The sequence below is a fragment of the Pyrus communis genome, chromosome 9, assembly GCF_963583255.1.
Source record: "Pyrus communis chromosome 9, drPyrComm1.1, whole genome shotgun sequence".
Lineage (NCBI taxonomy): Eukaryota > Viridiplantae > Streptophyta > Magnoliopsida > Rosales > Rosaceae > Pyrus > Pyrus communis.
In genome coordinates this window covers 4218067-4246011 of record NC_084811.1, presented here as the reverse complement: position 1 = coordinate 4246011, position 27945 = coordinate 4218067, and the positions used below count along the sequence as shown (strand labels likewise).

Below are 27945 nucleotides of genomic sequence, written 5' to 3'. Positions count from 1 at the left end.
CATATTTTCTTGAATTACAAACGAAGATCTTGGCTTAGCTCTGGTTGATCACTCCATTTTCCTTCGAAGCGGAAGCACATGAAGACTCGTTATAATTTTTTTTTATTCGAAGAAGGATGAACCGAGCTTAAAGAAGATCAGCCAAAATCCGGGAAAAAAATTGTAAGCAAGATATCAGAAAAGTTACATGTATATGAGGGTTTTATATACACGGACAGCTTTTTAATGCTTTTGCTTGCAGGAATATATGCAAAAGTGCTTTTGGCATGCATATTTGACTTCTGTAAATTGTATTCAAATTCCAGAGCTCCCCTGTTGCTTTAGAATCATTCTACCTGAAAAGCTTTCCCTCTCCAAGGTTTCACTATTTGAAATGAACAAAGCAAACTGGCATCGACACTCATCAATGCACCTGCATTGTTGAACTCTCCACAATAGTTTGGTGCCGAGAATATGGTCACCAACTGCCGGTCTGCAAAGAACTCATATCCGTCTTCTACGACCTGTCAACAAAGGAAAAGGAAGGCTTCAGCCTCAATGCGACAGCGGCAAAGATCATTTACCAAATGTGGACGGTAGATGTGGTACATAGGAAATGATTTCCACACTTTCTTTTTCACCTCTGCATTCCCCTCTTCTTTTCTACCCACGTTCAATTGATTAAATCAAAGGAGATTCAATTGACAGAAAAAAGGGTTTGCAGAAGGAGAAAAGGAAGTGCGGAAATCATTTCCGTAACATGACTCGTCATAAAATAATGCTTGAAAACTTGATGTTCTTCTTTCCAATCACCGGTTGCATACAATCAAGCGGCATACCTCTCTTATTATGTGATCTAAAACATGTTGAGACATAATTGTATACAACCGGTGATACGATAAAATTACTCTTTGGAACGTTATAAAATATAAAAAAGGGAAAGATAGAGACCTGGTGAGCCCGGCATATGAGATCCATATCATGTTTCATCAAGAACTCTGCAACCCTATCTGCCCCAAAGGTAAAAGAAACACCCCTATCATTCTCACCCCACCCTTTAATGTCCCTGTCCGGATCCGACCAAAGTAGGTCACACAAAAGCCCTTGATCCGGCACGTCAACCGGCCTTTCAATCGCTCTGAGCTGTTCCAAGCTGTTCAATTCAGGAGAAAGGCCACCATGCATGCAGAAGATCTTGTCATCTATGACTGCAGCCACAGGTAAACAGTTAAAGCAGTCTGTGAAGATCTTCCATAGCCGGACGCTGAAGCGGCGTTTACACTCATCGTAGAATCCATAGATTCGGTTGATGGAAGCGCATTCGTGGTTCCCTCGGAGGAGGAAAAAGTTGTCCGGAAATTTGACTTTATATGCAAGGAGAAGGCATATTGTCTCTGTGCTTTGTTTTCCTCTGTCGACGTAGTCTCCAAGGAATACATAGTTGGCTTCCGGTGGGAAGCCTCCATACTCAAATAATCGCAAGAGGTCAGGATATTGCCCGTGTATATCACCTGCACAACGCGAAATATGATAAGTAAATGCGGTACAAATAGCAGGGCTCTTTAATATGATCTCATTGCTTGCATTCCAAGTCTACATTTTACTAGATCAACGACAAACAAACAATGCAACGAGATCGAAAAATCTAGCTGCCGGAATCATAAACATTTTTATTACCACAAACGTTGATGGGGGCTTCCAATTCGAGAAGATTAGGCTGCCTGAGGAAGACTTGTTTGGCAGTGATGCAAAGTTGTCGGATTTCGGATTCGGTTAGCTGAATCCTCTTACCTCTGTGAACCCTACCTTCCAACAGTCTCTGTATCAGCGCATCCAATCCTTCCATCCCCCACTTCCCTATCTTCTTCACTATTTTTGTTTTATGATTTGATCCTACAATTAATTATGTATTAATTTTTTTATAATCTTGAGGAAAGAGAGAGAGAGAGAGAGAGAGAGAGAGAGAGAGAGAATTGGTGGAATTTTTTTATGTTATTTGGTCAGAGGAATTAAGAGACTTGTTCTGTTTTTGGGTTTGTGAGTTGTGACATGAACCTTAATTTTATGGAGAGGTTCAAATGTTGCCAACCAATTAGAACAAGAAATCAGCACCCCACAACCTTTCCCCGACTTGGATGGGCCGTTCTTCCATGGAAAATGGGATAATTAGGCTGTAAATGATATTGATAATGAGATAGATCGTAACCAGATTGACTACCTTCTTGTTTTGTTTAGTCAGTACGATATGGAGAAAATTTTAGCTTGAAGATCACACTGTCATGTGACGATATCGACGATATCTATTTATTAATACACACCCTAGGTTTATGAAATATCAAATTTGTCGTCCCTTAAGACATAAGACATGGATTAGTTAACCAGTGTGACGGTCAGCTAAATTTTTTTTTCCCTGTAAACCATGTTTCCCGTAGTAGTAATTTTCTTAGGTCAAAATGTCACATCCTGGTCCGAAGCGGATCACTTCCCAGATCCGCTCCACCACCATAGCACGATATTGTCTGCTTTGAGCTTACCACTCCCTCATGGTTTTGTTTTTTGGGAACTCACGAGCAACTTCCCAGTGGGTCACCCATCATGGGATTGTTCTAGCTCCCTTCTCGCTTAACTTCGAAGTTCCTATGGATCCTGAAGCCAATGAGCTCCCAAAAGGCCTCGTGCTAGGTAGGGATGAGAATATACATACAAGGATCATTCCCCTGGGCGATGTAGGATCTTACAATCCACCCCCCTTATTGGCCCGACGTCCTCGTCGGCACACCACGGCTAGGGTTAGACTCTGATACCAAATTGTCACATCCCGGCCCGAGCGGGACCACTTCCCCGGCCCGACTCCACCGTAGCACGATATTGTCCGCTTTGGGCCCCTACTATGCCCTCATGGTTTTGTTTTTGGGAACTCACGAGCAACTTCCTAGTGGGTCACCCATCATGGGATTGCTCTAACCCCCTTCTCGCTTAACTTCAGAGTTCCTACGGAACTCGAAGCTAGTGAGCTCCCAAAAAGCCTCGTACTAGGTAGGGATGTGAATATACATATAAGGCTTACAGGATCCACTCTCCTGAGCGATGTGGGATGTTACACAAAAACCAAAGTCCCCAATGGCGTAGCCATGTCAAGGGCTACCCTGGGCTATAGCCCAGGTAGCTTTCCGTAAAAAATTAAAATTTTACTGTAATTTTTATTGATTTTCGAGTGTAACCCATTATATATTTAGTCACTAATCTTAGTTCTCTTGGTTTAACCATATAAAATTATATAATACAATTTACAAACCATCTCTTTTTGTTACATCATTTTTCTCATCACTTCTTGTACATGTACAAGTTTGGATTTGTTTGAATTTTAACATGTATTTGTTTAATGATGAAATTTCTCGGCTCACCTTGTGAAATTTTCTTAAGCTAGAGCATACTTTGAAAAATACGGTTTCAAGTTTCTTTGTTTATAAAGATTAAAATTTTAAGTTAGCCCACCCGGTGAAAATTTCCTAGATCCGCCATTGAAAGTTCCTAATCATCCATGATTTTTCTAGTTTTTCAATCCTCGATTATAAGTTCTCATTGACCACGGCCTACAAAAACTAGTGGGGTGCACGCGCCTGACAGAAAAAAAATAAAAAAAGGGCCTGATGCCGGGCTGACGTCAACCCTAGCGTCACATCCACTCGGGCTCTCAGGCTAGCAATTCTTCACAGGCCCGGAGCTCAGGCCTCCACCTCCACTCGGGCTCCTTCATGCTGGAGCGAATCCACAGGGCCTCGGGCCCTTTTCACTGCCCTGTCCCCAGCAATCCACCACGGTGGAGTTGCTCTTAACCTTGTTTGCATAGGCTCATGCACAGATTAACATTCAATAATCCCAAGAACTTTCACTTCGACACGTCATCGCTCGTGGTCGCTCAAAAACGATTCTTAAATCGATAAACGATGAGTACCTACGGCTATTTAAACAAGCATGCAACATCAAGAGATTCAGAAACAGTAAATTTCGATCTTTATATCTTCGCTATCGTCAACCACGGTTGCAAATTTTAATTGATTAACACCCAAATACGATACTTAAAACGACGATGATTTGTCTAACAAGGTAACCGTAATGTGATTTACATAGCTGCAAGCATCATAGGATAATTTTGAATCACCAAGATGATGACGGCTGACTTTCCCGGACAACGGTTGAAAGCACTTCATATCATCTTTGTGTTCATGGTGAAACCTCAGAACTGAGACTTATCGAGGGTGTCGAAATAGGGGTGGTCAAGGGCGGCTTTGGCCGAAATTCGCTCAGCTGGATCGTACTTAAGCATTTTCTGCATAGTCCAAAAGCAAGACAGTATTAGACTGAGCATATGGAGCAGACAACCAATGACACAACAAAGCTACAAGTTGATTCGAACTCCAAGGTTTCTAATCGATGTTGAGAAATGAAGATAACAAACAGAGAAATTGCTGGCAAACAGATAGGTAGATCATCATACAAGTAATTTGATTCTTATGCATCGTTCCATTGTGTGTAACGTTGCGAAATGCCAAATTCTTCGAAGGAATATATGAATATCAAACAAAACAGTTATGGGATTGAAAAATGCTGTTGAGAAGAGTAAACCCATCGTTGGTTTCTAAGCGATAAGTTAATCGAAGCGAAGAAAACTTACGGCTAGGAGGTCAACTCCTTCAGGCCCCAGAGCAGGAACAGCACGAGCCAAGTTCTGAGGCTCCCACTGCGGATACACATGCCAATCTCGCAGAGAAGAAACTCCTGGCCACTGCTTGTCAGATGGTGTTCCTAGCAGCCTACACATATAGTAAAACACTAGCAAGATTTTATCTTTTCCTTCTTCATAGTCCCAAAAATTAAATTTGAACCGAAATGCGCAGAAAAAGGAGAGGAAACATAACACAAATACCTGAAAATGTGAAGCAGCTGCTGGAACTCAGAATCTCCCGGAAACAGAGCCTGCCTCCTCGCCATCTCGGCTGCAATTCAAGACCCAAATAATAACACAATCAATTGAATTGAACAATTAATCAACCAATTGAAGATATTTCAATACGATATTGAAGAAATTAGGAGTGTAAGAAAGGAGTACCGAAGATGCATCCGACAGACCACATATCAACGCCGGTGGAGTAGTGAGCCGACCCGAGCAGAACCTCCGGCGCTCTATACCAGAGAGTAACAATCTCATGCGTGTAGCTCTTGAGAGGCACAGTGAAGGCGCGGCCAAGTCCGAGATCAGCAATCTTCAGAATCCCCCTTTCCTTGTCAAGCAGCAGATTCTGGGGCTTCAGATCGCGGTGGAGGACGCCATGGGAGTGACAGTGCGCCACCCCCTTGCACAGTTGGTACATAAAGCTCTGCACCAGCGACGGTGGCATCGGCCGCGGATTCGGCCCCTTCCGGTGCGAATCGATGAATTTCTTGAGATCGGTGTCCAAGTACTCGAACACCAGGTACAGGACGGGCTTCCCCTCCTTGCTGTCTACATGCTCGACACAGAGCAATCGGACGATGTAGAGCGACTGAGAAAGCATCTGGAGGAGCGAGACCTCGCGGAGGGCGGTGGGTGGCACGCCCTCCTCGTCCATCTCGAGGCGCGTCTTCTTCAGCGCCACCAATTGGCCGGTGGCTTTGTCCTTCGCCTTGTAGACCTTTCCGTACGTGCCTTCGCCGACCTTCTCAAGCTTCTCGTACTTCTCCATTTCTGACAGATCGGGAAATCGGAAACCCTAGAAATTTGAATTTCTGGTTCTCCCTCTTGTTTTCTGGATCGAAAACCGTCCGCTCGTTCTGTTGGGGAGTTTGGATTTTTAAATTTAAACGAGGCGGAAGGGAGCGTAGGGGGACGACTCCAACGGAACGGAAAGGAGAGAGGGCCACGTGTCCCACCGTAGCGTTTTTTTTTTAATTGGTTTGTGTCGTTAGAAATTTGAATTCGCTTGCTTATGAAAAATGATATGATAGCGGTGATTTATTCTAATAAAAACAAATAATTACGTTCAGAGTCAATCAAATAAAGAATGTGAAAAATTAGAATTTAAATTTATCAAAACTCGTGCCAAATTATATAGTAATATTTTCACGTTATGAAATACTTTGATTTCACTTAAATATGAAAGATGACATGCCAGCGGTGATTTATTCCACTTCCACAAAAAGACAAAATCACTTTCAGAGTTGATCAAATAAAGTAAGTGAAAAACAAGAATTCAAATTGATTATCAACACTCGATCCAAATTATACGGTGACATTCCCGCGTCATGGAAGTTCTACTCTGATCACAAAAGAAATGACTTCCATAGTCGACCAAATATGAAAGGGAATGACGATTGTTGGAACGTAAGTTCGATTAGCAAAACCCACGCCAAATTATATAGTGACATTCCCACGTTATGTAAGTTCTTCGGCTTTGTCGGAAGTGAACGACAATTGTTATATCAATTAAGGAAGACGAAAAACTATAAACTGAGATTTAAACCTTCAATCCGAAAAACATCGTTCTTCATAAACCGATATTTCAAGACAACAAAACCTAAACGGTAATCGATAAGAGCATAAAAATAGCAAAAATTCCAGTTTTTGATCTTTCTTGTTCTGTCATTCTCCTGAGAAAATGATCCGGTCCGGAAGCTGCTGCGAGCGGACATTGTTCGAACTTATTTAATAAAACAACAAACTGTAATCGACAAGCCTCTTTCCATGGCGTTCGGAAACCCAAGTCAAAATTAGGAAATACTAGACGGAGTTCTCTTCTTTGCGCTGCTGCTGCCTTCCTAGTTATCAACAACTTCGATGAGGGATGGCTCGTAGTCGCTAGGAGCCTGGAACCCGTGCAGGTTCATCACGGTTGCAGCAACATTGGCCAGCCCACCGCTAGGAAGATCCTTGCGGAAGCGAACTCCGGGTGCAAGTCCAGGACCTCCAATTGCAATCGGAACCTTCACAAAGAAAAACCAAAACAATCAATGACTGAAAACCTGTGGAAGTCGACAATGTTGTATACTATGAATCCATGGTAAACCAACTGCGGCCCGGCCAATGACAAAGTGAAAAACATTTGCTCGGCTACAGGCCCGACGTCCATTAATTATTCATTTGTTATAAATTTTCCGGAATGAATTTGAGAGTACTTACTGGCTGTAGAGTATGGGAAGTAAGAATTTGAATGTTTCCATTCTTGTCAAGAAGAGGTTGCCCAGTCTTGTTTCTCTTCACCATATCCTCAGCGTTACCATGATCTGCAGTGACGACATAAATTCCACCAGCTTTCTCGATTGCATCAAAAATTATCTGTGCATGTAGACAAGACCATCTCAGTAAGAAGACGTGTAACTCTCAATACGTGAGGGGAAATGCAAGGTAAGACAGTTCAAGAGACGAGAATTTGGGACACAACAAGCACAGGGTTTTTTTTATATCAAATTTGACTTCAAACTCTTACGTCAACCTATAGCTACCGTACCTTGACAGCTTCATCAGCAGCCTTGCAAGCTACAACTGTGGCCGCAATGTCGCCAGTGTGCCCGACCATATCTGAGTTTGGTAGGTTAACACGTACCTGAACAAAAGAAAAATATCCAATCTGAAATATTTTCTTTGGATAATAGAGATTCTTAGATATCAATAGTTGGTCTTTTCATTACCTGCTCAAACTTTCCACTAAGAATAGCATCCCTCGCCCTTTCAGCAATCTCAACTGCCTTCATTTTTGGCTGGACGTTGAATGTGATTCCACTATCACTTGGAATTTCCACATACTCCTCCATTTTATCGTTAAAATACCCAGAGCGATTCCCATTCCAGAAGAAAGTGACATGGCCAAATTTAACAGTCTCACTATACATGCAAAGATTTGGAAGGAAAGAAAAAAGTCATGAGTAGAAGGCCTCAAATTCGACCACAAAAAGAATATTCTGAAATGAGCAAATTGGTTAAAATCAATCACTCTCCCCAACCCCAGATATGGCATTGAGTCAAAAACAATTTTGAACAAAGAACAACGACAAAAAGAAACACTGATTGCTTCTTCCTAGTTCCAACTCATATCTGGGTTTCCCCAACACAAAGTGAAAATTACATTTATCCCAACAAAAATGACGAAAACCGACACCTTTATGTGGAATGGGGAGAAATCCTAAAGAAATTTGTTGTCATTTGGAGAAAACACAATCCTAGCACTTGACAGATACACAGATAATTAACTTGGTGAGAAAAACAAACCTGCAGGCAAAAGTACGGACACCGTTGTATGTAAGATATTCACCAGATGTTCTATCAATCTCTGGGGGTTCTACAAGGTATTTGCTTGGAAGCTTCAGCTCACCATCATACTGAAGCATACCAGCATAACGAATTTTAGGGACTCTAACCCGATCAAACTTGTCAAAATCTGCATACTCAAGCGCCTTGGCAAGCATAACCATACGGTCAGCTCGGAAGTTGAATGTAACAACAGCATCACCATCCACAATTGGGCCAACAGGCTTTCCACTGTCGTCAACAATAACAAAAGGAGGTAGGTACTGGTCATTGGCGTTTGGTTCCGCTCTCAATGTCTTGATAGCTTCAACTACATTCTTAAATTTATAGGGAGCTTCACCAAGAACTTGGGCATCCCATCCTCGCTTTACAACACTCCAGTCATTCTGCATAATAGCCAATTATCCATTAGAATTAATACGTTTAATTAATAGACCATAATCTTGAACAGACCAATCTTAAACTTTCTTCATAGTTCCAAAGCAACAATTCAGAAAAGTATTTTCACCATACTGATGAATATATCATGCTGGTTCTCAGCATGGAAACAACTAGTACATTTCAACATTTACTAAAAAAAACTACGGTAATTCTGGGAACACATAATAAAGGGTAATGCTAGTGAGACTAAATTTGGAAACTCAATTTGTAAACTAAATGATGTGTCACCAATAGGAATGAGCACGTTTATCCACGCTTAAGTAATAAATCAATCATCAACTTCCATGTCCTTTAGTTTCCAAAATTTAGTCTACACATTTAGTCTCCCTAGCATTACCCCATAATGAAATAAGCGAATGGAAACTTTAATAAACCCTTCTCAAGACATAAGAAGAAGGCCAGCAATATGCAGAACATCAGATTCAAAACACTTTGTTAATAGAGATTATCCACACATCCCAACTAATGATATAATGTTATATCCATGCGATACGTGCAAAAAGATTCGTAGCAAGGAGTATACTTTAAACAAACTGGGGCGATGCTAGAGAGACCATCTTTTTCGACCATATATTGTAGCAGTTGATAATAGGATTCTTCCTCTAAATTATTAAACATGGAACAACCGTCAACCGCCACATCATTTGGTTTACAAAATATGGTCTCCCTAGCATTTTCCAAACAAACTGTTATATGCAATATACACATACCAGTCCAAAATACAAAAGAGATATTGGACCCAATCATGCATACAGAAAGACCTAAAGAGTTCGCTTCAATCAATACCTCATAACGATCCATGGTGACATACATACGACCACCACCAGATGCAACCTGTGCATCCACACCTTTCTCACGCAATTTCGCAAGGTCATTTTCAAGGATTTCTGCAAATCCCACACTTGAACCATCGAGAACATCACGTCCATCAGTGAGAACATGCACACGGATCCTTTTAGCACCTTGCTCACTAGCTCCTTTAAGCAACAACTACACCAAGAGAGAGAAAAAAAAAATATAAGACAAAATAGGAAAAAATATGAAAGAAAGTAAACCAAATCCAAACAAAGGAAAAACAGCCTAGTGCTTCGAAAACTCACTAGCAGTTGATCGAGCCGAGAATGGACTCCACCGTCACTCATTAAACCAATGAGATGCAATGTGTTAGTCGCAAAGGATTCCTTAATGTACTTAAAACCTTCTCCCTCAAACATTTTCCCGGAAGCAAGTGCAGCGTCGACAAGCTTAGCACTATATTCATTACAAACAAACCACAATTGATCAACAAATCCGATATTCAAAGCATCGACAACAAGTTCAGCACTATATTCACTAAAAACAAACCACAATTGCTCAACGAATCCGATATTTTGAATCAAAGCATCGACAAACAAAACGAAAACCACAAACAAACATCATAATTAACATAAAGTAAGCAAAACAAATTGAAGGGAGCCCAAAACTCACCCCTGGGCAAAAATACGCCCGGCACCGAGAGCATTGTGACCCACTTCACTGTTGCCCATATCATCTTCTGTGGGAAGTCCCACGGCAGTTCCGTGAGCTCTCACTAACCTCCATCTTTCAGGAGCACCCTATATCCATAACACACCACACCACACACATACACAATCAATACGCATCGAAAAACAAATCTAACAACAAAAATCTGAGATGTAAACGAACAGGGCAATCGAAATTCCAAAAACCGGATCTGAAAATTCACGAAAATCACCTTCTTGAGAGAATCCATAACGGGGGTCTCGGCGACATGGATGCAGTTGTACTGGTCGGCGTTGGCCTCGCCCCACCCATCCAAAACGATGAGTCCGATCACCTTCCCCTTCGGCAACTTAGGGTGATCCGGTAACTTCCAGTCGATTCCTGAGCTCCCCATTTTTCCTTTTTTTTCGATTTTTCTGATCCGAACACCAATCAAAATTCAATCAAAACCCAATCCACCAATCAATTTTATATCACAACACTACAAACAAATCACTCTCAAATTATTATCACTAATAATACAAACAAATCGCACTCGAATAATTAATTAAAAACAAATTTAATTAAATAAAAAACTTGGAAATTATGAAAAATATGGAACCTTGTGGAAGAGAAGAGCTGAAGAGAGCGAGAAGTAAATGGAATGCTATGCTTCTCCTACGGTTGGTATATATAACGGGACTTTAACAGCGAATCTGACGCCGTAGATTTTTTCTAGTATTTTTTGCCTTTCTTGGTTACCCCTTGGCGTGGGGGTAAAGCCCTGCGGTATTTGACTCGGTGGTTTGCGGTCCATGGCTGTAAGGTGATCTAATTAATCTTGGCGCTACAGGTTGCGCGTAGGATTGAAAAGTCGCGACCATTGGTGCAGCGGAATCCACGTGAGTCGAAAACCAGCGGCGGGGTAATGCACGTGACAGCTTTAGCAAAGCGGCGACCGATACCCACCTACCGTTTTGGCGTTTTAGCGTTGGGAGAAAGAAAGTTCGGTTAAATTATTAACCGAATATTCGAGAAGCATCTAATTTTGTTCCAATTATGTACCTCATTAGTGAAAATATCCTGAAATTAGAGATATTTTTCAGTATGCCGGAAATACAGCTTGATACCCTAAGTGTAATAATACAATGGGTTAGATACTTTAAAAAAAATTAAATCAATTGTATTATGATACTTGGTGTACCAGAATCGTATTTTTGACACACTAAAATCATACAACAAATGAAGTATAAATGCTGAACTTACTCCTTTTAATTGTGAGTAGCGAGATGTTTCTAGTTCGACTTTGTGATGTGTTGGTGCATGCGTCTAACTTTGTATAGACAATTGACCCTTGTGTGTGCCTACTTCATGCTCTTGTTGTACTTAATTTAAGTTTTTCAACTACTTAACAAATATACTTCATGTTTCAATAATGTTGAGGTCATTGAATTACATTTTAGTAAAAGAGTCAAAGCACTAGAAAAGGGCATGCGTGCATATTTTATATAAGAATGTAACTCATATAACCTTCAAGGGGACGTATCCATCTAGTGATATCATTTGAATAGAGAACTAGACTATTAATGAATCGTCAACTCAAATATGAGAAGTCTTGGAAGAAGACGTCTTGGATAATGTCGGGAGGGTCTTCAAATCAAGCCAAACTATCATGAATACTAAGGCCAAATCTGGCAACACAGTGTGCAACACCATTAGAAACCCAAGGGACATAATTGAAACTAGAATTCTGCACTTGCAAAGCGATTATTTCTTCTAAAACAAAAGCTTATGATGTCAAAACAAAAGCCAATCGGACGAAAAAGAATTGGTACAACACTATAAGTATGCCTAGGAGAGATTTTTCATTCTAATCGCCACCAAATACAATAGAGGTATTGAGGAAGTGTGCATGGTGTTTTATGTGTGAGGCCAGACGACCACTTGATTGAGTCGTTTGCATCATAGTCTAGCTTCCTCCACACAAGTCAATTTAATATTGGGCTTGTATGGGACTTAAGTGCACACCCCCAAAGATTCGTTTTGGAAGTAAGAAGCCCCTTTGACATCTCTTCGTCTGCAAAGAATTCTCGATTTCTCCGTTTTTGGTCAAAAACTTTTCCGTAGTTAATGAGCAAAACGATACCAACTAAACTCGAAACTTGTTGGACTTTGAATGTAACACAACGCCACAGGTTATTAGACAACCGGGGAAAAGCTTCCCTAATCTTGTGAATCATTCAGTCATCTCTTCGGCATTTGACATGACAATGAATTGTGGTTTTGCTTGGGCTCAAGTCCTTTATTTACGGTTTCAACGAGCCGTTTCTTCTCGGGACTTATATGGGCCCTAAATCCAATAGGCGCTTCAATTTGGGGACCCAAGGATACTGCCTCAAGGCCCAATCTGGCTTTTGGTAAATAATCATGTCACGGCTTCCATAATCGTTTCCCTTTCTCTCCTCTTATGGATCTTTGATTTTACTCTTAATCACACTGTTCTAAAAATTTTTGCCTAGCGGGTCACTATATTGTCTTGATTAATTTTTAAGCGTTTGAAAATTAAGAAAGAGCATCTACATTACAACTCTTGTTTTCGACAGGAAATAGATGACTTTTATTTTGCATTTTACTTTTTTAATAAATTGTAAGAGACTTGTTGAATATTTAGATGACTCTTATTATATGCTTGTTCTGCATCATGGGTCCTAATACTTATAATCTATATATCATTCTATTTTCCAATTTATGTATCCTAATATAATTATATATATTTTTTAAGTATATATAAATATTTATTAAATGTTATATAAAAACTTGATTAAAATTATTTATATATATATAAGGCCTAAGCCCCCGCCTGGACTAGGCACTGTCTGCTGACAACTAGGCTTGTCAAAGCCGTTCCTTAACCCAATTAGGTGAACAACGTCAATATCATGTCCTCCGTCAAACTCTTAAAGGAGGTCATCAAATCAAACTCTCCGATGGCTTCTTCAAAGGCTTTTAAATGCTTTGATTTGGTGAGCCACTTCAACCAATAACTGTTCTAACACAAGAGTTTGGTCAATACTTTCTTAGTATTAAACTCAATTTTCTTCATCAAAAATAAAACGTTGTGCTCATTGGAAGAACAGAAAGGAATAATTATCATAACGAATTGAAATTTTATAAACTAATCGAGTTTGAAGAGTCTCTTGCAATGTAAATACTAATCAATATTACCCTTTACATTGCTTAATAGTTGAAAACAAAGTACTATTTGAAGACTAAAATTTGTTTCTTGAGTTGGAGATGCTCTTAATAGAGCGACTTTATATTATTCAATTGAATTGATTTCTTGGCTGGATACTCTCTTTAAACTATCTCTGATGCACATGAAAAGTTACAGTTAAATATAACTTTTAACTTTTAAGTACGAGTCATTTATCTTCAATGCATAAAAAAATGGACTATATATCTCTCGAGTCCACTGTAAATTCATATTTGATTTTGCAGATAACCTTACTTCTTCGCAATTTTTCACTATATAACTTTTAGGGTAAAAGGAAAGAAATTTTGGTTTTTAAAGCCAAGTTGTGTTTGAAGAGCCAATTGTGAAGAGTCTTCTAGAAATGCTATTGCACAATTGATGTTGATGTATTAACAATTCAAGACATGACTTGTTCTAGTATTTAATCACTAGTCCATCAATAGGGTAGTATTATCTGCACACTTATTTTTATTTCTCACACATTTCTCTCAATTTTTAGCCGCTATATCGAATGAATTGAAGAAGATCAATGGAAAAAATTAACAAGGGTGTGTAAGAGGTAAAAATGAATGTGTAAATAACACTATGCATCTATAATAAGTGAATTTTATAAACAAAATTGTATAGAATTAAGAGTGCGAGTTCATTATTTATATTAGTGAAAAAAATTAACAAGGGTGTGTGAGAGGTAAAAATGAATTTGTGAATAGCACTATGCATCTATAATAAGTGAATTTTATAACAAAATTGTATAGAATTAAGAGTGCGAGTTCATTATTTATATATCTAAGGTTTTAAGCAATAGTCTAAATTACTCGAATATAAGAAGAGAGTGATTCGAACTCGATTAAACTTCAATGTATACAAGCTAAAACAGAAACTCATTAACAATACATATACCAGAATCAACTTAATTTCAATCGAAAACAGCAAAAAGATAATTGCTGTAAAAATTTATTCATGGTATCAACTTTTCAAACTTACACATATTTTTGCTGAAATTCTTTAGAACTAAAATATAAATCTGCGTACGATAAAACTTTGTTGTCTCTAAATCGTATTTACATCCCCACTTAAGAAGCTTGGTTTTTTATATAAAAGGAAAAAACAAAGCTTCATGGATTTTTTTGGAATTAAAAAAAAAAAAAAAAAAAAAAAGGGAAATAAGGAAGGGAAAAAACGATAAGCGTCGTGGGAATTTTGGAGAGACAACAAGAGATCGACGAGATGACAGATTCAGACCCAAAACAAAAACCAAAAAAAAAGAGATTTTGAACGGAGAATTTATGGAGGAGGAGGGGATGTGAATCCACCAAGGGGAAAAAGGTGGGTGACGAAGTTAGAAATTTTTTTATCTTTTACCGCCTCGACGTCCCGTACATCTGGTCAAGCAAGATGACGAGGGACATGGCCACCGACGTGTCCATATCGGGCTGCACGATGAGGCGGAAGACGTCGACTCCCAACGCCACTCCGCCCACCGCCTCCTTCCTCTTGATCTCCGCCACCCTCCTCCTCTTGCTGTCGTACACCGCGCAGCACCGCTGCGCGTATGACCCTTCCATCTGATAAAATACCGCGTTCTTGTTGTCGTAATTTTTCGACGCGTCACTACCCTTGCGGCTGTTGGCGGAGGTCACGTGCGCCAAGCACTTGTTCTTGAGGATGTTCACGTGCTTGGTCGCGCAGAACCGCGGATTCTCCGTGGTTTCTCCGTCGTACACCACCCAGTTGTCTCCCAAGCTCAGCCGCTGATATAACACGTACAAAAATTATGCACAACCATCAGCAACCAAACAAAGAAAACCAGCAAAATGTACGTAACACTAATTTACTGTCGCCCGTAACGTTATAATTGCGAGTATATATACCTTGCGACGGATGGTGAGGAGAGGCTTGCCGGCGGCGTCCATGAGGACGATCTCGCCCTTATGGCCGGCCAAGTAATTATCAACCCTAAAGACCAGATTCCCCTTGGAGTCGAACACTGTGAACCCATTGCAGTTCAACAGCAAAGACTTCTTCCACACCGTGAGGACCGTCGCGGCTTCGTTGTCGGAGCCGGAACTACTGTTGAGCCTCTGAGGCTCGTAGGCGGGGACAATATTGGCATTAGCACTGTTTGGGTACACCTTTGTCATCCCTGACCTTCCAGAAATATGAAAGCTGCAAGTAGTAGCAGAAGAAAGGTAATTTTTTGTTTTTGTTTTTTGGGGTGGTTGTGTGAGTATGTTGAAGAACAAGTGAGGATTTATATATATGTACACCCAGCAAAGTAGATTCGGGGGGTGGGGTTAACAGGTTGTGGTGGGTGTGGTGAGAAATTTGAGTGGTGCAAATTAAATGAGCGTATCATAAGCGTTGAACTCGCAGGATGAGCACCCAACCATTAAAGCACCGTCGTTTTGGGTTAAAAAGTCTTACCACGAGTGCGCCACCGAGGTGTGACGTCACAAACTTTATGAACCAGACAGGAGAAAAAACAAAAAAAAAAGCATTAAAAATATAAAATAGTAAAAATGAAGGGATGGGATGAGAAAGGTGGCTGATCTATTGTCTTTCTACCGTCCGATGAAAATTGATAAGGAATAAATTTTTATTATATACTTGTCTAATTTGGTCAGTGGAGGCCTAATCCTTACTTCTAAGCCAATGTAAAATTATTGCAATTACTTCATTTTATAAGTTTTGGTAAATAAAAATAATATATTTGTCTGGATTTCGACCAGTTTGTGGTGGAAAGGAGGGACACCTGTCCGTTTGTTCTCCGGAGGGCCGGAGATATTTCTATACTTCCTAGACCTAACAACGGTCGTGTTGTTTTTATGTTATAATTGTCGTATTAACGAGTTGTTTAGTTTCAAACTTATTATATTAATAAGTTTTTAATAGGTCACTCGATAATTATCTGATTCATTGAGAAGTCATGTTGTTTTGTGTTCGGATAACGGGCCATGCAAGAAATTGACAGGCTTAATGTTCAGCCCTAAAAAATGGATCATATTTATGTTGTTTCATGTCATACACCTTATTTTATCAAATTCTTAATAGGTCACCCAATAACAATCCGACTTACTAATGGGTTGACCATGAACTTATTATTTTTGTGCCATTTCGTGTTGCGTTAATAAGTTGTGCAAGAAATCATCATGCCTATTCATAGTTATTTCTTAATTTATCATCTTTAATTCTCTTAATCATGCAAATAATTAGTTTTAATTTTTTTTGGAGTTCAATGATATATATTTATACTAATAAGAGGGAAAGTTCAGCTAAATCACATAATCAGTAATCTAATTTGATATTGAATTCGCTATTCATCAGATTTAAACCTATATTTTTAATTAGTTTAATCAAAGTGATAAGGATGCTATTTTTTTACTTATTTTGTGGAAGATAGGGATGCTATTGGATGGGGCGGTTTGTGCAGGCTCCCTTACCCAATTAAGTAATGGAAGACCTCTGACTTTTTCTGTCGAATAAATTATTTATTTATTTGAACAAGATATAATTGAAAAATCAAGAGATTCAATAGACAAACTTTTGCGTATGCCATAGCTAGATTGGCTTATTCCCATTTTAATTGGGCATCCATTTCCCCAATGCCATGGTCCCCAAAAATTATAAGAAAAAGGAAAATTAAACTCTAATGATTCTAGAAGAAAATATTAGTGTATTAGAAATTCGGGTTCAGTATATCAAGTATTATAATATAAATAGTTAAAATTTATATTTTCAAATATCCAACCAATTTTATTATAATATTTAGCGTATCGCACTGTGTTCCCGGCACATGGAAAAATCTCTCTAGTTTCAAATGACTTCTTTCTTTCTTGCATGATTGCATCTACAATTTATTTTCATGTCTTTCTTCGTAACTTTACATGTATCTGAGATAAACTTAAAATACTCTGACCATATCATTCGTAGGACAAATCTTACAAAAGTATGAGATTTCGTTATTTGATCTCATTTTATTGGGTTTGTCTTTAGTAATTCGAACTACCAAGTAGTCACACAAAAACTGACGTTAGTTAACATTTTTTCCTACAACATGCAAGTTTTCCTAATCTATTAGGCAATATTTTTGTTTGCTGTTGGAGCAACCGAGCAAGTAGAAATTAAGTTATATATTTACCATTGTGATGATAAAAGAGAGTGGTAAGCTATATAATTTATACTATTACTGCGCCTTCTATGTCGTTGTTGGCCGTCTTATAAATTTTTTAATAATCCCATGCAATTCAAGACTGTATGCAATGGAAGTTATGGAACCACTGTCGGTTGGTCCAGTGATTAGGAACAAATTTTACATCTGTATTTCATACGGCATATCTTGAATTTGATTTCCGGCGCTAGTGAATCACACGATGGTGGCTAGAGAATGCTGAAATGCCTCTGTAAATTTTCTCAACTCTTGAAAAGATGAATTGTCCTAACCAAGCCACCAACAGATCCCTTTTTTCAAAAATAAAAGAAGACGGCATGCAATGGGATATCTCACCAGTTTTTTTCCCAACCAATCTCACAAAACATTGAATTCATTTAAACAAAGACCGGGGGCTGCCCATGGCCCCATGCAAGAGATATGTAGACCTACACCAAAACTCTTCCTAATTCCTAAAAAGGTGACCTAACAAGTATTGAAACCATCTGCTAGCTATTAGCTTAGCTGGGATATATAAAGGTCATACGTAGGATGATAACTAAAATAGGTCCCAACAATTAGATAGAAACGTATCTACAATAGCATTGTTTTTGTGACAGTATCTAAACTTAATTACATATGTTATGCATTTTAACTACTAAAAAAGTAGGATAAACGACTATTTTCAAAAAGAAATAGAGTACTAAAACCTAACCGACATCATTATGATTCCTAAATATCAATATATGATCAGTGACGATGTCAGAAGTTTATCAAGAGACACGATAATTACCTAAAGAAACTTATAACCTCACAACCTCCAACTATCATGCCCTACAATCCTTAGGGGTCAAGAGTCGAGAATGAACATTGAACAAGATTAGTAAACCAGAGGGCATAGTCAATAGGGCCATTTAAACACATCGACCCCGTTCTCTCTCTCTCTCTCTCATTTGCTTAAAATATCCGATATTATGTGTGATTTAAGCATAGCCCCGACCCTGATGCTGTATGTAATTTGCTTAAAATATCGCAAAACAATAATTAATGAAAAACAAAGAATATCCATTAGAATTGCTTGATATTTTCATGAAATATCACTACAATGTCATTTCATTGCATGAAACAACAACTTCACATTTTGAAGACCCCAACCAATGAATTATCACTGGATTCCATTCTCTCTCTCTGATTTACTTAAAATATCCAATACTATGTGTGATTTAAGCATAGCCCAACCCTAATACTATGTGTAACTTGCTTAAAATATTGTCACAAAAAATAATGAAAAACAAAAAATATTCATTAAAATTGCGCGTCATTTTCATGAAATATCGCTACAATATCATTTCACATGAAACAACAACACATTTTGAAGAGCCCGTCCGATGAATTATCACTGGATTCCATTTCCAACACCAGAAGACAAGAACACATGGCTGTGGGGACTGCCCATCAATATTCCACACAGTAGAAAGTTAGAAACCGTGTTTAGAATCATGGGTAGCTGGCTGGGGTTGGGCATTGTACCAATTAGCAAGTTTGGTGAAGATTTTAATGGAATTTTCACTGATCGCTGCAAAAAGGGAATATCTTTGTTCATCACCTTTAAGTAATAGCGATGCTAAAATCAAAATAAGTAAACCTGTGGAAATAACCGTTCTATTTTTTATAAGAATTTTATTCGTCGTTAGTACAACTAGCCTCAAGTCTTCCAGCCAAACAAAATTGCATTTCCGACGAAACTTGAAATTTTTTTCGAGGACATTATGTGCATCGGTAATAAAATTTTGTTTCGTGCCATGTTACCAATGATCCATATTTTATGGTTGCAAAAGTGCTTTTTATGACGGTTTCTTTGTGCCGTCGGAAAATCTTCATCGGTAATGACCTTTTTTTTTTGTAGTATGAGTTGAAATTTTGAAGTCTGTGTAGCGGATAGACATAAAGTTCAAAAATTTAAACTCATTCAACGTTAACGATAATAAATAAGATGGTGAGCGAAAATGCACTGCTAAAAAATGTATTTACATGATGATATGGATAGAATGCATAAAAGGGATTGAAATTGATACAAATAAGGAGGTGGAAACAGAGGAAAGCATGATCACGCTGAAAAGGACATGCGCATTTGTATGGTGTGTGTGGTGGTGGGAGGCTTGGGGCCTTCGAGTGAAAGGACCCCAATTCGAATTCCAATTCCTCCACTGCCACCAACTATTCTTACCAAATAACACCATGAATCAATGATAAAATTCCGATCCCAAAAATATGAAATCGATTCTTTAATTCCATTCCAAAACATGAATCAACCTCTCAACGATCGATAGCCTTGTGTTTATATCACAAAAATCTACCTTTTCTTGATTGCCCTTTTGCTTATATGCTTTCTGCACTTGGACCAGGGTCGACTTGTATACGTGATCCATATTCCTTTGTTTCTATGACATGTTTGTGGCACAAGTATAAGGGTAAGTGATTTCTATACTCTTTCGTTTTTCTCCTACACTTTTTCCGCTCTAGCTTTGAAATAGATTAAATCAAAGAAAAATTAACAAGCAAGAGAAAAAGAAAGAATTCATCAAGATAATTAGGAGTACGAGAATCATGACCTACCGAAGTAGAAATATGTTTGTACATAAAGTTGAATTAAAAAAGTTCAATTAAACCTTTGGATGTGTTCAAGTAGTGAAGGTGAATGAGGAAATATGGTCATATCAAATATATCAAATTAGGTCAGAGGTCGATTTTCTCTTTACAAAAAGCAATTAAAGAGAATGCCTAGCCTAGGGTTGGCAATGGTTTGTGTTATGATTTACCCTTTTATATGTCAATCAACATGTTCATTGTTGCACCGAATGATATAACTGGGAGCTACCATTGACACTAAGTCGCATGCGCTCCTCGCTAATCAAATAAATGGAAATGAAAGAGTGAATATTTTAGTGCTAACAATCATCCTCTAGCACAACGATAAAATTAAAATAACTGGTATTCATGCTAACAACTCATTAGATTATTGAACATTGTTAGTTTTTTTAGTACAAACTATTACAATTTAAACTACGTTACTTGTGTTCGAATTTGCCACTCCTACCATGTCCTAACCCTAGATCTCCATACCAATGGATGGACATCCATATATTCAAATTCAATTGTCACATATCATAAATGCACAGAGACTATCTCATAACTACGAGGTTCTCTATATCTTGGATCATACAAACAACACAAAAAACAATAGCTCCAAGATTATACTTAATTGTCAATGAATAATGCTAGGGAGACTAAATTATAAACAAAATTTTGTAAACTAAATGACATAGAAGTTGATGATTTGATTATAACTTAAGCGTTGACAAATGTACATGCTCATTCCAGTTGGTGACACATCATTTAGTTTGCAAATTGTGCTTACAAATTTAGTTTTCCTAGCATGACTCATTGTCAAATGCACAATTCATTAGATTTTCTAAATCAATTCATTTGATATAAAATTGAGAGATGTGTGTAAGAGGTAAAAAATGTGTGCAATAACATTTACCGTATTATTTTTGTAACAAGAAGTGTAATCCCAAGGTTATACTTACTATTTATACACATTTCATGTGCTAACCCAAATGTAAAACTGTAGAAGATGAACCATCAAGAGAAAATATCAGACCGACAGGATGATAATCTTCTTTATATATAAAGCCAGGGCCCAATGAACAGTGTTTTTTAGGTTTACAAACTTCACCCAAAAAAATTGGACAAAAATGCTTCTCAAATAAAAAACTTCAAAAATACTATATTTTTAAACACATTGAAAACATCTTAAGAGGCTTATTATACCGGTTATAAAAAATGTCTTTTGTTGTCAAATAAAATTTTTTTTTTTTGAACAAACGATATTATCTACACTAAGGGGAAAGGGGATGAGCTTAGTCTCACAATGAGCTAGCAATAATGTGATTCAATCGGTTGTTTATTAAATATTATTTTCTCTATTCTTAATATAAATTCAATAGAGACCGATTTTATTATGTGAATTCAGCTGCTTTAATTGGTTTATGAGGGGTTTCTTCTAGCATGATCTATTTACTTCAAATATTTAACTTTTCTTTTGTCAATTTACGCATATAAATATATTTAAAACATGTAAGTCGTGCGTAGTATGCTGTGATTCAAAAAATATCTTCTCCGCGCTCGTGAGAGCATGCATGAAGTCTAGTATCGAGAAATAAACGTGTGTTAGCTTTAGACTTGCGGCCGCGCATGTTTCATATGGTCCAAAAGGTCCAGCGTACTCGAACAGCAACGTGCAGCAGTCAAAACTACAACGCACAATGATCCGGTGGAGACGGGTCTAAGGGTTTGAGTCAAATTTTAAAGTAAGACAGCATCAGATCTGCATGCGCTGAGAAGGACTGCTGGACTAATTAGTCCGTTACGCGTAGAGGATGAGAGAGCCAGTTTAGATTCAGTCACTTCAGTCCTTTGTCGGTTTGTCCTGGATGAGAAATGATATGACGTCGACTTTTCCTAATTATTCCAATCCCAAGCAATACTGCCATCTGCAAAACAACTAATAAGCTCTTAAACACCCCCTGTCGACATCTGCAGCAAGGCTTCGAGCACAAAGGTGCCCTTAGACACATAGAAATATATATATACGCGCGGCCACACGCACACAGACAAGTATTATGTACTTATTAGGTGGAAGTATGAACACAAAACATAGAAAACCAACTGTAACATTTTGAGCTTTAATTTTTATTGATCCCTACTACCTTCAAAAATCAGCTGTGTGAAAACTCTCTTCCTACAATCCAAATCTTGGCATTGGGAAAATGCTTTTAAGAAGCGATTTTTGAACTCCTTTTTTTTCCACATGCATTTCTATCTCTTAGACAAAATTAAATAAATCAAAAGAGAATCAAAGAACGAAAACTCAAAAAGAAGTTCATAAAGAAAAAATGAAAATGTGAAAATTAACGCTCTTAATATTTGTCGTGGCTATTTGGACTTAAAATAAAGTTAGGCATGTCCAAGGCCCAACTGCCTTTATTTCGCTCAAATTCTATGTGAGTATTTATTTTTATTAGAAATGCACGGTGAACAGGTCTAAGAGGTTTCAAAAGTGCTTTCCACGTTGCATTGCGAGCGTTAATCACGCTCTATAGTTTGGACAAGGATTGTCAGCCCTTTCATTTTCAATGTGCTTCCGTGCCCTTCTATTTTATGTGATTACGGTTAAGTTATGTTAATATTTTATATTATTTTTTTATAAACATAATAAGTTAAAAATAAATAATAATAATATAAAATATTGACTTGGCTTAACCGTGATCACACAAACAAAAAGCATCAGAAACGGGAGGGCAGACAATCTTTGTCGCTATAGTTTAGTTAACCTAGTTGTTCTCCGAAAAAAAAAATTACCTTGTTAGTTTTTACAGAGAAAAAGTACTTTGTCATGGCATTTTGGTAGTTTTATCGAAGTAAAAAGCTCAAGTTGAGATGTAAATTCTTATCCCTTGTCTAATATCACATCAACAATTGGGAGAAGAGAGAATTATTTGAGATGGAGACTTAAACTAGAAGGAATCTTAGTTCTATACCAGGCAACAGTAAGACAAAAGAGAAGTTACACTCAACTCTTACAACTAAAAAGTTTCTTTCCGACTCTTACATCTTAAGAGACTAAAAAATGTCTTACATCTTAAGAGGCTTTAAATGAACTTTTCTTTCCAATCCCCTTTTAATAAAGCATCTTTGTACTTGTATTTATGTTTTAGTTCTACTACATTCTCTGTAGTATATATTTTCTTTAAGAAAAGTTCATTTAAAGCACTTCTGCAGTTTATATTTAGCTATCAACAACTTGCTCAACTGCAAAAAAAAGTTTGCCCGATCCCTTGTAATTTGTATTTCTTTCAAGTTCTTATTCTGTAGTTGGATATTTACTAAGTATTTAACATCATTTCCATTATGTTGTTTCACTTTCATACAACTTTTAATGCATTTTTGTGATCAAACTAGTATAAAAACTACAAACTGGTTCGATCCAAGAGTTGGTCAGTTTGTGGTTATTATTTGGCATACATTAAAAAATATTTAAGTTGCTTTTACAAACAATCCATAGAAAAGGATCTAACATGGATTATAACCCATCCATGACACATTCCATTGATTAGAAGCTTAGTTTTACTTGTGGTGCAACTTTTCATTCAAATAACAATGTAACTCAACATTTTTATTGGTATAAGTCAACAGTGGCACTCCTAAAATCACAATCATCTATTTAAAGAGCCTGATGCCTTCGTTAGGGTATCGAAAGACACTTTGAAACTGACAAATGTTCACCACACTCGCAGGGGGAATTGTGTCACCAACAGTGGCTGACTATTTCCAAGTTCCAAACAAACAAATTTAGAAAACAATGATCAAATGCATGCCAATGACATTAAGACATATATTGAGCCAGACATCCAGATTTAAGATCATTGCATGAATCAAGAAAAGGATTTGACTTGGTTAATGAACCAATTGTCATCTTACGCTCTTCTCTAACGTAAAAAGTAAAGAACGAAAGTCAAAGTGGATGACAGAATACTAATAACAACTCTCGAATTTAAAAGACATTATTTTGTTTTTCTGAACTATGGATAGTTGGTAAACTTCGTTGCACTTGATTATACATTTCTATTTATTTATATACATTGATTATTCTTTGATTTTTCAATTTGAAGATCAGAAATGCACGGAATGTGTAAGGAGAAAAAATGATTATGCGGAATCACTTCCCTTATGTTTCTGGCCAGGCCGAAGCCAAAAAAAAAAAAAAAAAAATAAATAAATAAATAAATAAATAAAAAACGGAAAAAGAAAGAAGGAACAAAAGAGACCAACACAAAGAAAATAAAGAACTTAACTATTTTATTTAGTTTCTTTTCTTTCCTTTTTTTGTTGGTCAAATCTTTTCCTTCCTTTTAGAAAACAGATTTTGTTTCTCTTCGTTCAACTATATCTTTCCTGTTACTCAATTCCAGTGCCAATTAGCATGCAAAAGGAGAAGGCTAATCCAAAATATCCCTATACATATACGTGTGTGTGTGTGTGTAAGTGAGGAGAAACACAAAGATATTCGACTCTGTAAGACTGGAGATGTTGCAAATCATGAGAGCCAATATTGCTTGGTTGAAGAAGTTTAGACTGAGACGATGCCGGAAACACACCAACTTAACTGACTTACCTTTAGACATCCTCGTCAATATCCTTACGAGATTACCTGTAAAGTCACTTTATCGCATTCGACGTTTATCCAAGATCTTGAAGAACATAGTTGACGACCAGTCTTTCGTTACACTTCACACGCAGTTACTTACTGCTACCAATGCTGTTGCTGAAGTACCTCAACTTATACTTATTAATAACATCGGCGTGACTTCTTTTGCGGCTGTACAATTATTCGAATACGATGGCAACTCCTCTTTGGAAAAGAGCAAACGTGCAGTTGTCTCAGAGATTGGACTCACGGTCAATCCTTGGAGCAATCGACAATTTGTTTTCTGCAACTTGTTTTTCTTCACCGTTGAGAACTTATCGAAGTATGGAAGCCCGTACGCTGTCTTATTTGATCCTTTTAAGGGAGAAGTTCTGCCACTACCAATGATTGACGTCCAAGATCCCAAAGAACGCTATGGTGTGTATGGTATGGGATTTGATCATTTAACCAGCACCCATAAAATTATTCGTGTTGCTGTAAATACCCAAAACAATATGGAGGCCCAAGTTCTTGTCTTGGGCACAAGCTCGTGGCGGAAGATACCCTCAGTTCCTCCTTATCTTTTAAGTACATCAACAAGCTTATTATCTGCAAATGGAGACATGCATTGGTTGATTCATCTGGTCGACGAATTCTCAAGTAAAACAGAAAGTTGTATAATTTCTTTCGACTTCAAGAAAGAGGAGTTCTATTGCACTCCACATCCTATTCAATCAACGCGGAATATGCACCTATTTATTCTGAGCGGATGTATGGCATTTATGGCCATCACAGGTACGCAGGTTGAGATATGGATGCTGAAAAACTATGAAAGAAAAGAGTGGACGCGTGAACACACCATAGATCTTCTGGTTCATGGTCGTACACTTGAGGATTATTCGAGGATTGCTGGTTGTGGTCAGTGGGAGCATGGCATTTTTTTCTTAGATTCTCGCCGAAATGCGTTGTTTTTCGATTTAAGATGTGATTCCATCAAAGATGTGACCTATCCAGTGTTATATCGTCGTCCTAGAAGCCCAGTGGTGAATATTGTGCCTAGTATTCACAGTTGTACTCCGGGCCTGATTTCCCTCAAACACTATGGCAATGTGATTGACCAAGAACAAATGTTGTTCGGTGTTAATAATATTTGGAATCCGGCGAGTTCAAATGGACTTTGAAAAAAAATGCTATTCAATCAGAAGCACATTACCGGAAGCGTAAATTTATCAACAAGAACATTCTTGAAGTAGAAGAAAGAGTAGGAAGAATTTTTTTAATAAATTTGGAGCTCCAATAATTAAGCTCCCAATTTTGTTAGATGTTATGTTGCTATATATTTTTACTGTTTTTTTTTTTTTTTTTTTTTTTTTTTAATTTGCTTCAAATAATAGAAAGATATAGATTATGTTGCATCGAGACTTCAAATTTGGACAGGGGTGAGTATATGTCGGATACGTACTTACACTGTGCAATACCTTCCGATACGTATCAGATACTCGATCTATTTGGAGTATCGTCGACTTTTTTGTGTTGTTGATAATCGGATACTTAGAAAACCAAGATACTCCTTAAATTTGATCGAAGAATTTGGGTTGTTGTCGTTTTTAAATTCTGTTGTTCTTCTGAGGTTGGTAGACTGATCGGGACATTTACAAATGGATGTAGCCCCATAGGGCAAGGATAATCATTCCGGCTCTGAAAGAGGCGAGGACCAATCTCAAGAATAAAAAAGACTAGGCACAATTGTATTTTATTAATGTTAAAAATAAACATTAATATTTTACTCTTTTGTGATTTAACGTATATGATGAAATATGAACATATAAAATATATTTTAAATAACATATAGTATTTTATTTGACGTATCCTTACCTAATTTTTAAAATTTTATTGTATCGACACACAATATCGTACTGGATACCCCATCCAAGTACGTTCCTGTTTGCTTGTGAGGAAGGTTAATATCAGGGAAACCGAATTTTAAAACAAAATTTACAAATAAAGTGATGTGTCACAAAAGAAAATAAGCATGTTAATCAACACTTAAGTAATAATTCAATAATCAACATTCACATCATTTTGTTTACAAAATTTGGTTTAAAAATTTAATTTCTTAATATTGTTGTGAGGACAGGCTAATTTTATTATCCCTTCCACGTGCGGATAAGTAGCTAGCCACTTTTTCCTACAAGGTTAAAAGAATTTTTCAAGGTGAATACGCATTTCGTAATACAACTGCTTTTCTTTCTTTGTCATCGAAACTTCTCTGTACGTTTTGGGTTCAAAACTCCTATACGTCTCGGATTCGAAACTTTCTATGCATATAGAGTTTGAAATCCCTATGTGTCTCCGGTGCAAAAGATCAACCAAAACGGCTCAACACAAAGAAAATAAAGAAAATAGTGTAAGGAAGGTTTCTTGATTCTGTTTTGATTTTTTGTTCTTTCCTTTTAGAAAACAGATTTTGTTCCTCTTCTTTCAACTGCGACAGAAATTATAACTTCCCTATTCCATCCCGATTTTCTTACCTTTCCTATTTCCGAATTCCCTTGCCAATGAGCATGCAAAAGGAGAACGCTAATCCAAAATATCCCTATATATATGCGTGTGTGTGTGTGTAAACGAAGAACACAAATATATTCGACTCAGTAGGATTGGAGAAGTTGGAAATCATGAGAGCCAATATTGCTTGGTTGAAGAAGCTTAGACTGAGACGACGCCGGAAGCACACCAAGTTAACTGACTTACCTTACGAAATCCTCGTCAACATCCTTTCGAGACTGCCTTTAAAGTCACTTTATCACATTCGACGTTTGTCCAAGATCATGAAGAACATAGTTGACGGTCAGTCTTTCGTTACACTTCACACGCGGTTACTTACTGCTACCAATGCTGTTGCTGAAGTACCTCAACTTATACTTATTGATAACATCGGCATGGCTTCTTTAGCGGCAGTACAATTATTCGAATACGATGGCAACTCCTCCTTGAAAGAGAGAAAACATGCAATTGTCTCAGAGATTGGATTCGACAGTTTCAACGCTCGGATCGTTCAACAATTTGTTTTCTGCAACTTGTTTTGCTTTACAGTTGGGAACTTCTGCATCTTA

At 37.6% G+C, this 27945-nt stretch overlaps 5 protein-coding genes across 5 annotated transcripts; 1 reads left to right on the top strand and 4 right to left on the bottom strand.

Moving 5' to 3' along the window:
* Window positions 1-90: 90 nt before the first annotated feature.
* On the bottom strand, window positions 91-1857 carry LOC137746266 (serine/threonine-protein phosphatase PP1-like). The gene is made up of 3 exons (XM_068486340.1): window positions 1657-1857; window positions 931-1490; window positions 91-503 (listed from the first exon to the last, which is right to left on the bottom strand). The coding sequence occupies exons 1-3, from the start codon at window positions 1823-1825 to the stop codon at window positions 327-329; spliced, it is 906 nt and encodes a 301-aa protein (XP_068342441.1). The 5' UTR covers window positions 1826-1857; the 3' UTR covers window positions 91-326.
* A 2141-nt stretch (window positions 1858-3998) lies between these two features.
* Window positions 3999-5822, bottom strand: LOC137745966 (cell division control protein 2 homolog C). Its single transcript, XM_068485999.1, has 4 exons — window positions 5090-5822; window positions 4907-4976; window positions 4655-4793; window positions 3999-4309 (listed from the first exon to the last, which is right to left on the bottom strand). The coding sequence occupies exons 1-4, from the start codon at window positions 5700-5702 to the stop codon at window positions 4217-4219; spliced, it is 915 nt and encodes a 304-aa protein (XP_068342100.1). The 5' UTR covers window positions 5703-5822; the 3' UTR covers window positions 3999-4216.
* Window positions 5823-6460: 638 nt separating this feature from the next.
* On the bottom strand, window positions 6461-10957 carry LOC137745867 (2,3-bisphosphoglycerate-independent phosphoglycerate mutase). Its single transcript, XM_068485902.1, has 10 exons — window positions 10806-10957; window positions 10437-10620; window positions 10169-10296; window positions 9802-9952; window positions 9488-9691; window positions 8222-8646; window positions 7645-7837; window positions 7464-7559; window positions 7136-7291; window positions 6461-6939 (listed from the first exon to the last, which is right to left on the bottom strand). Exons 2-10 carry the CDS (start codon window positions 10596-10598, stop codon window positions 6775-6777), a joined length of 1680 nt encoding a protein of 559 aa, XP_068342003.1. The 5' UTR covers window positions 10599-10620; window positions 10806-10957; the 3' UTR covers window positions 6461-6774.
* Window positions 10958-14578: 3621 nt separating this feature from the next.
* On the bottom strand, window positions 14579-15678 carry LOC137745775 (protein LURP-one-related 8-like). Its single transcript, XM_068485786.1, has 2 exons — window positions 15308-15678; window positions 14579-15187 (listed from the first exon to the last, which is right to left on the bottom strand). The coding sequence occupies exons 1-2, from the start codon at window positions 15575-15577 to the stop codon at window positions 14795-14797; spliced, it is 663 nt and encodes a 220-aa protein (XP_068341887.1). The 5' UTR covers window positions 15578-15678; the 3' UTR covers window positions 14579-14794.
* Window positions 15679-24732: 9054 nt separating this feature from the next.
* On the top strand, window positions 24733-26013 carry LOC137745539 (putative F-box protein At1g46984). Its single transcript, XM_068485499.1, has one exon. It carries the CDS (start codon window positions 24733-24735, stop codon window positions 26011-26013), a length of 1281 nt encoding a protein of 426 aa, XP_068341600.1.
* Window positions 26014-27945: the final 1932 nt, after the last annotated feature.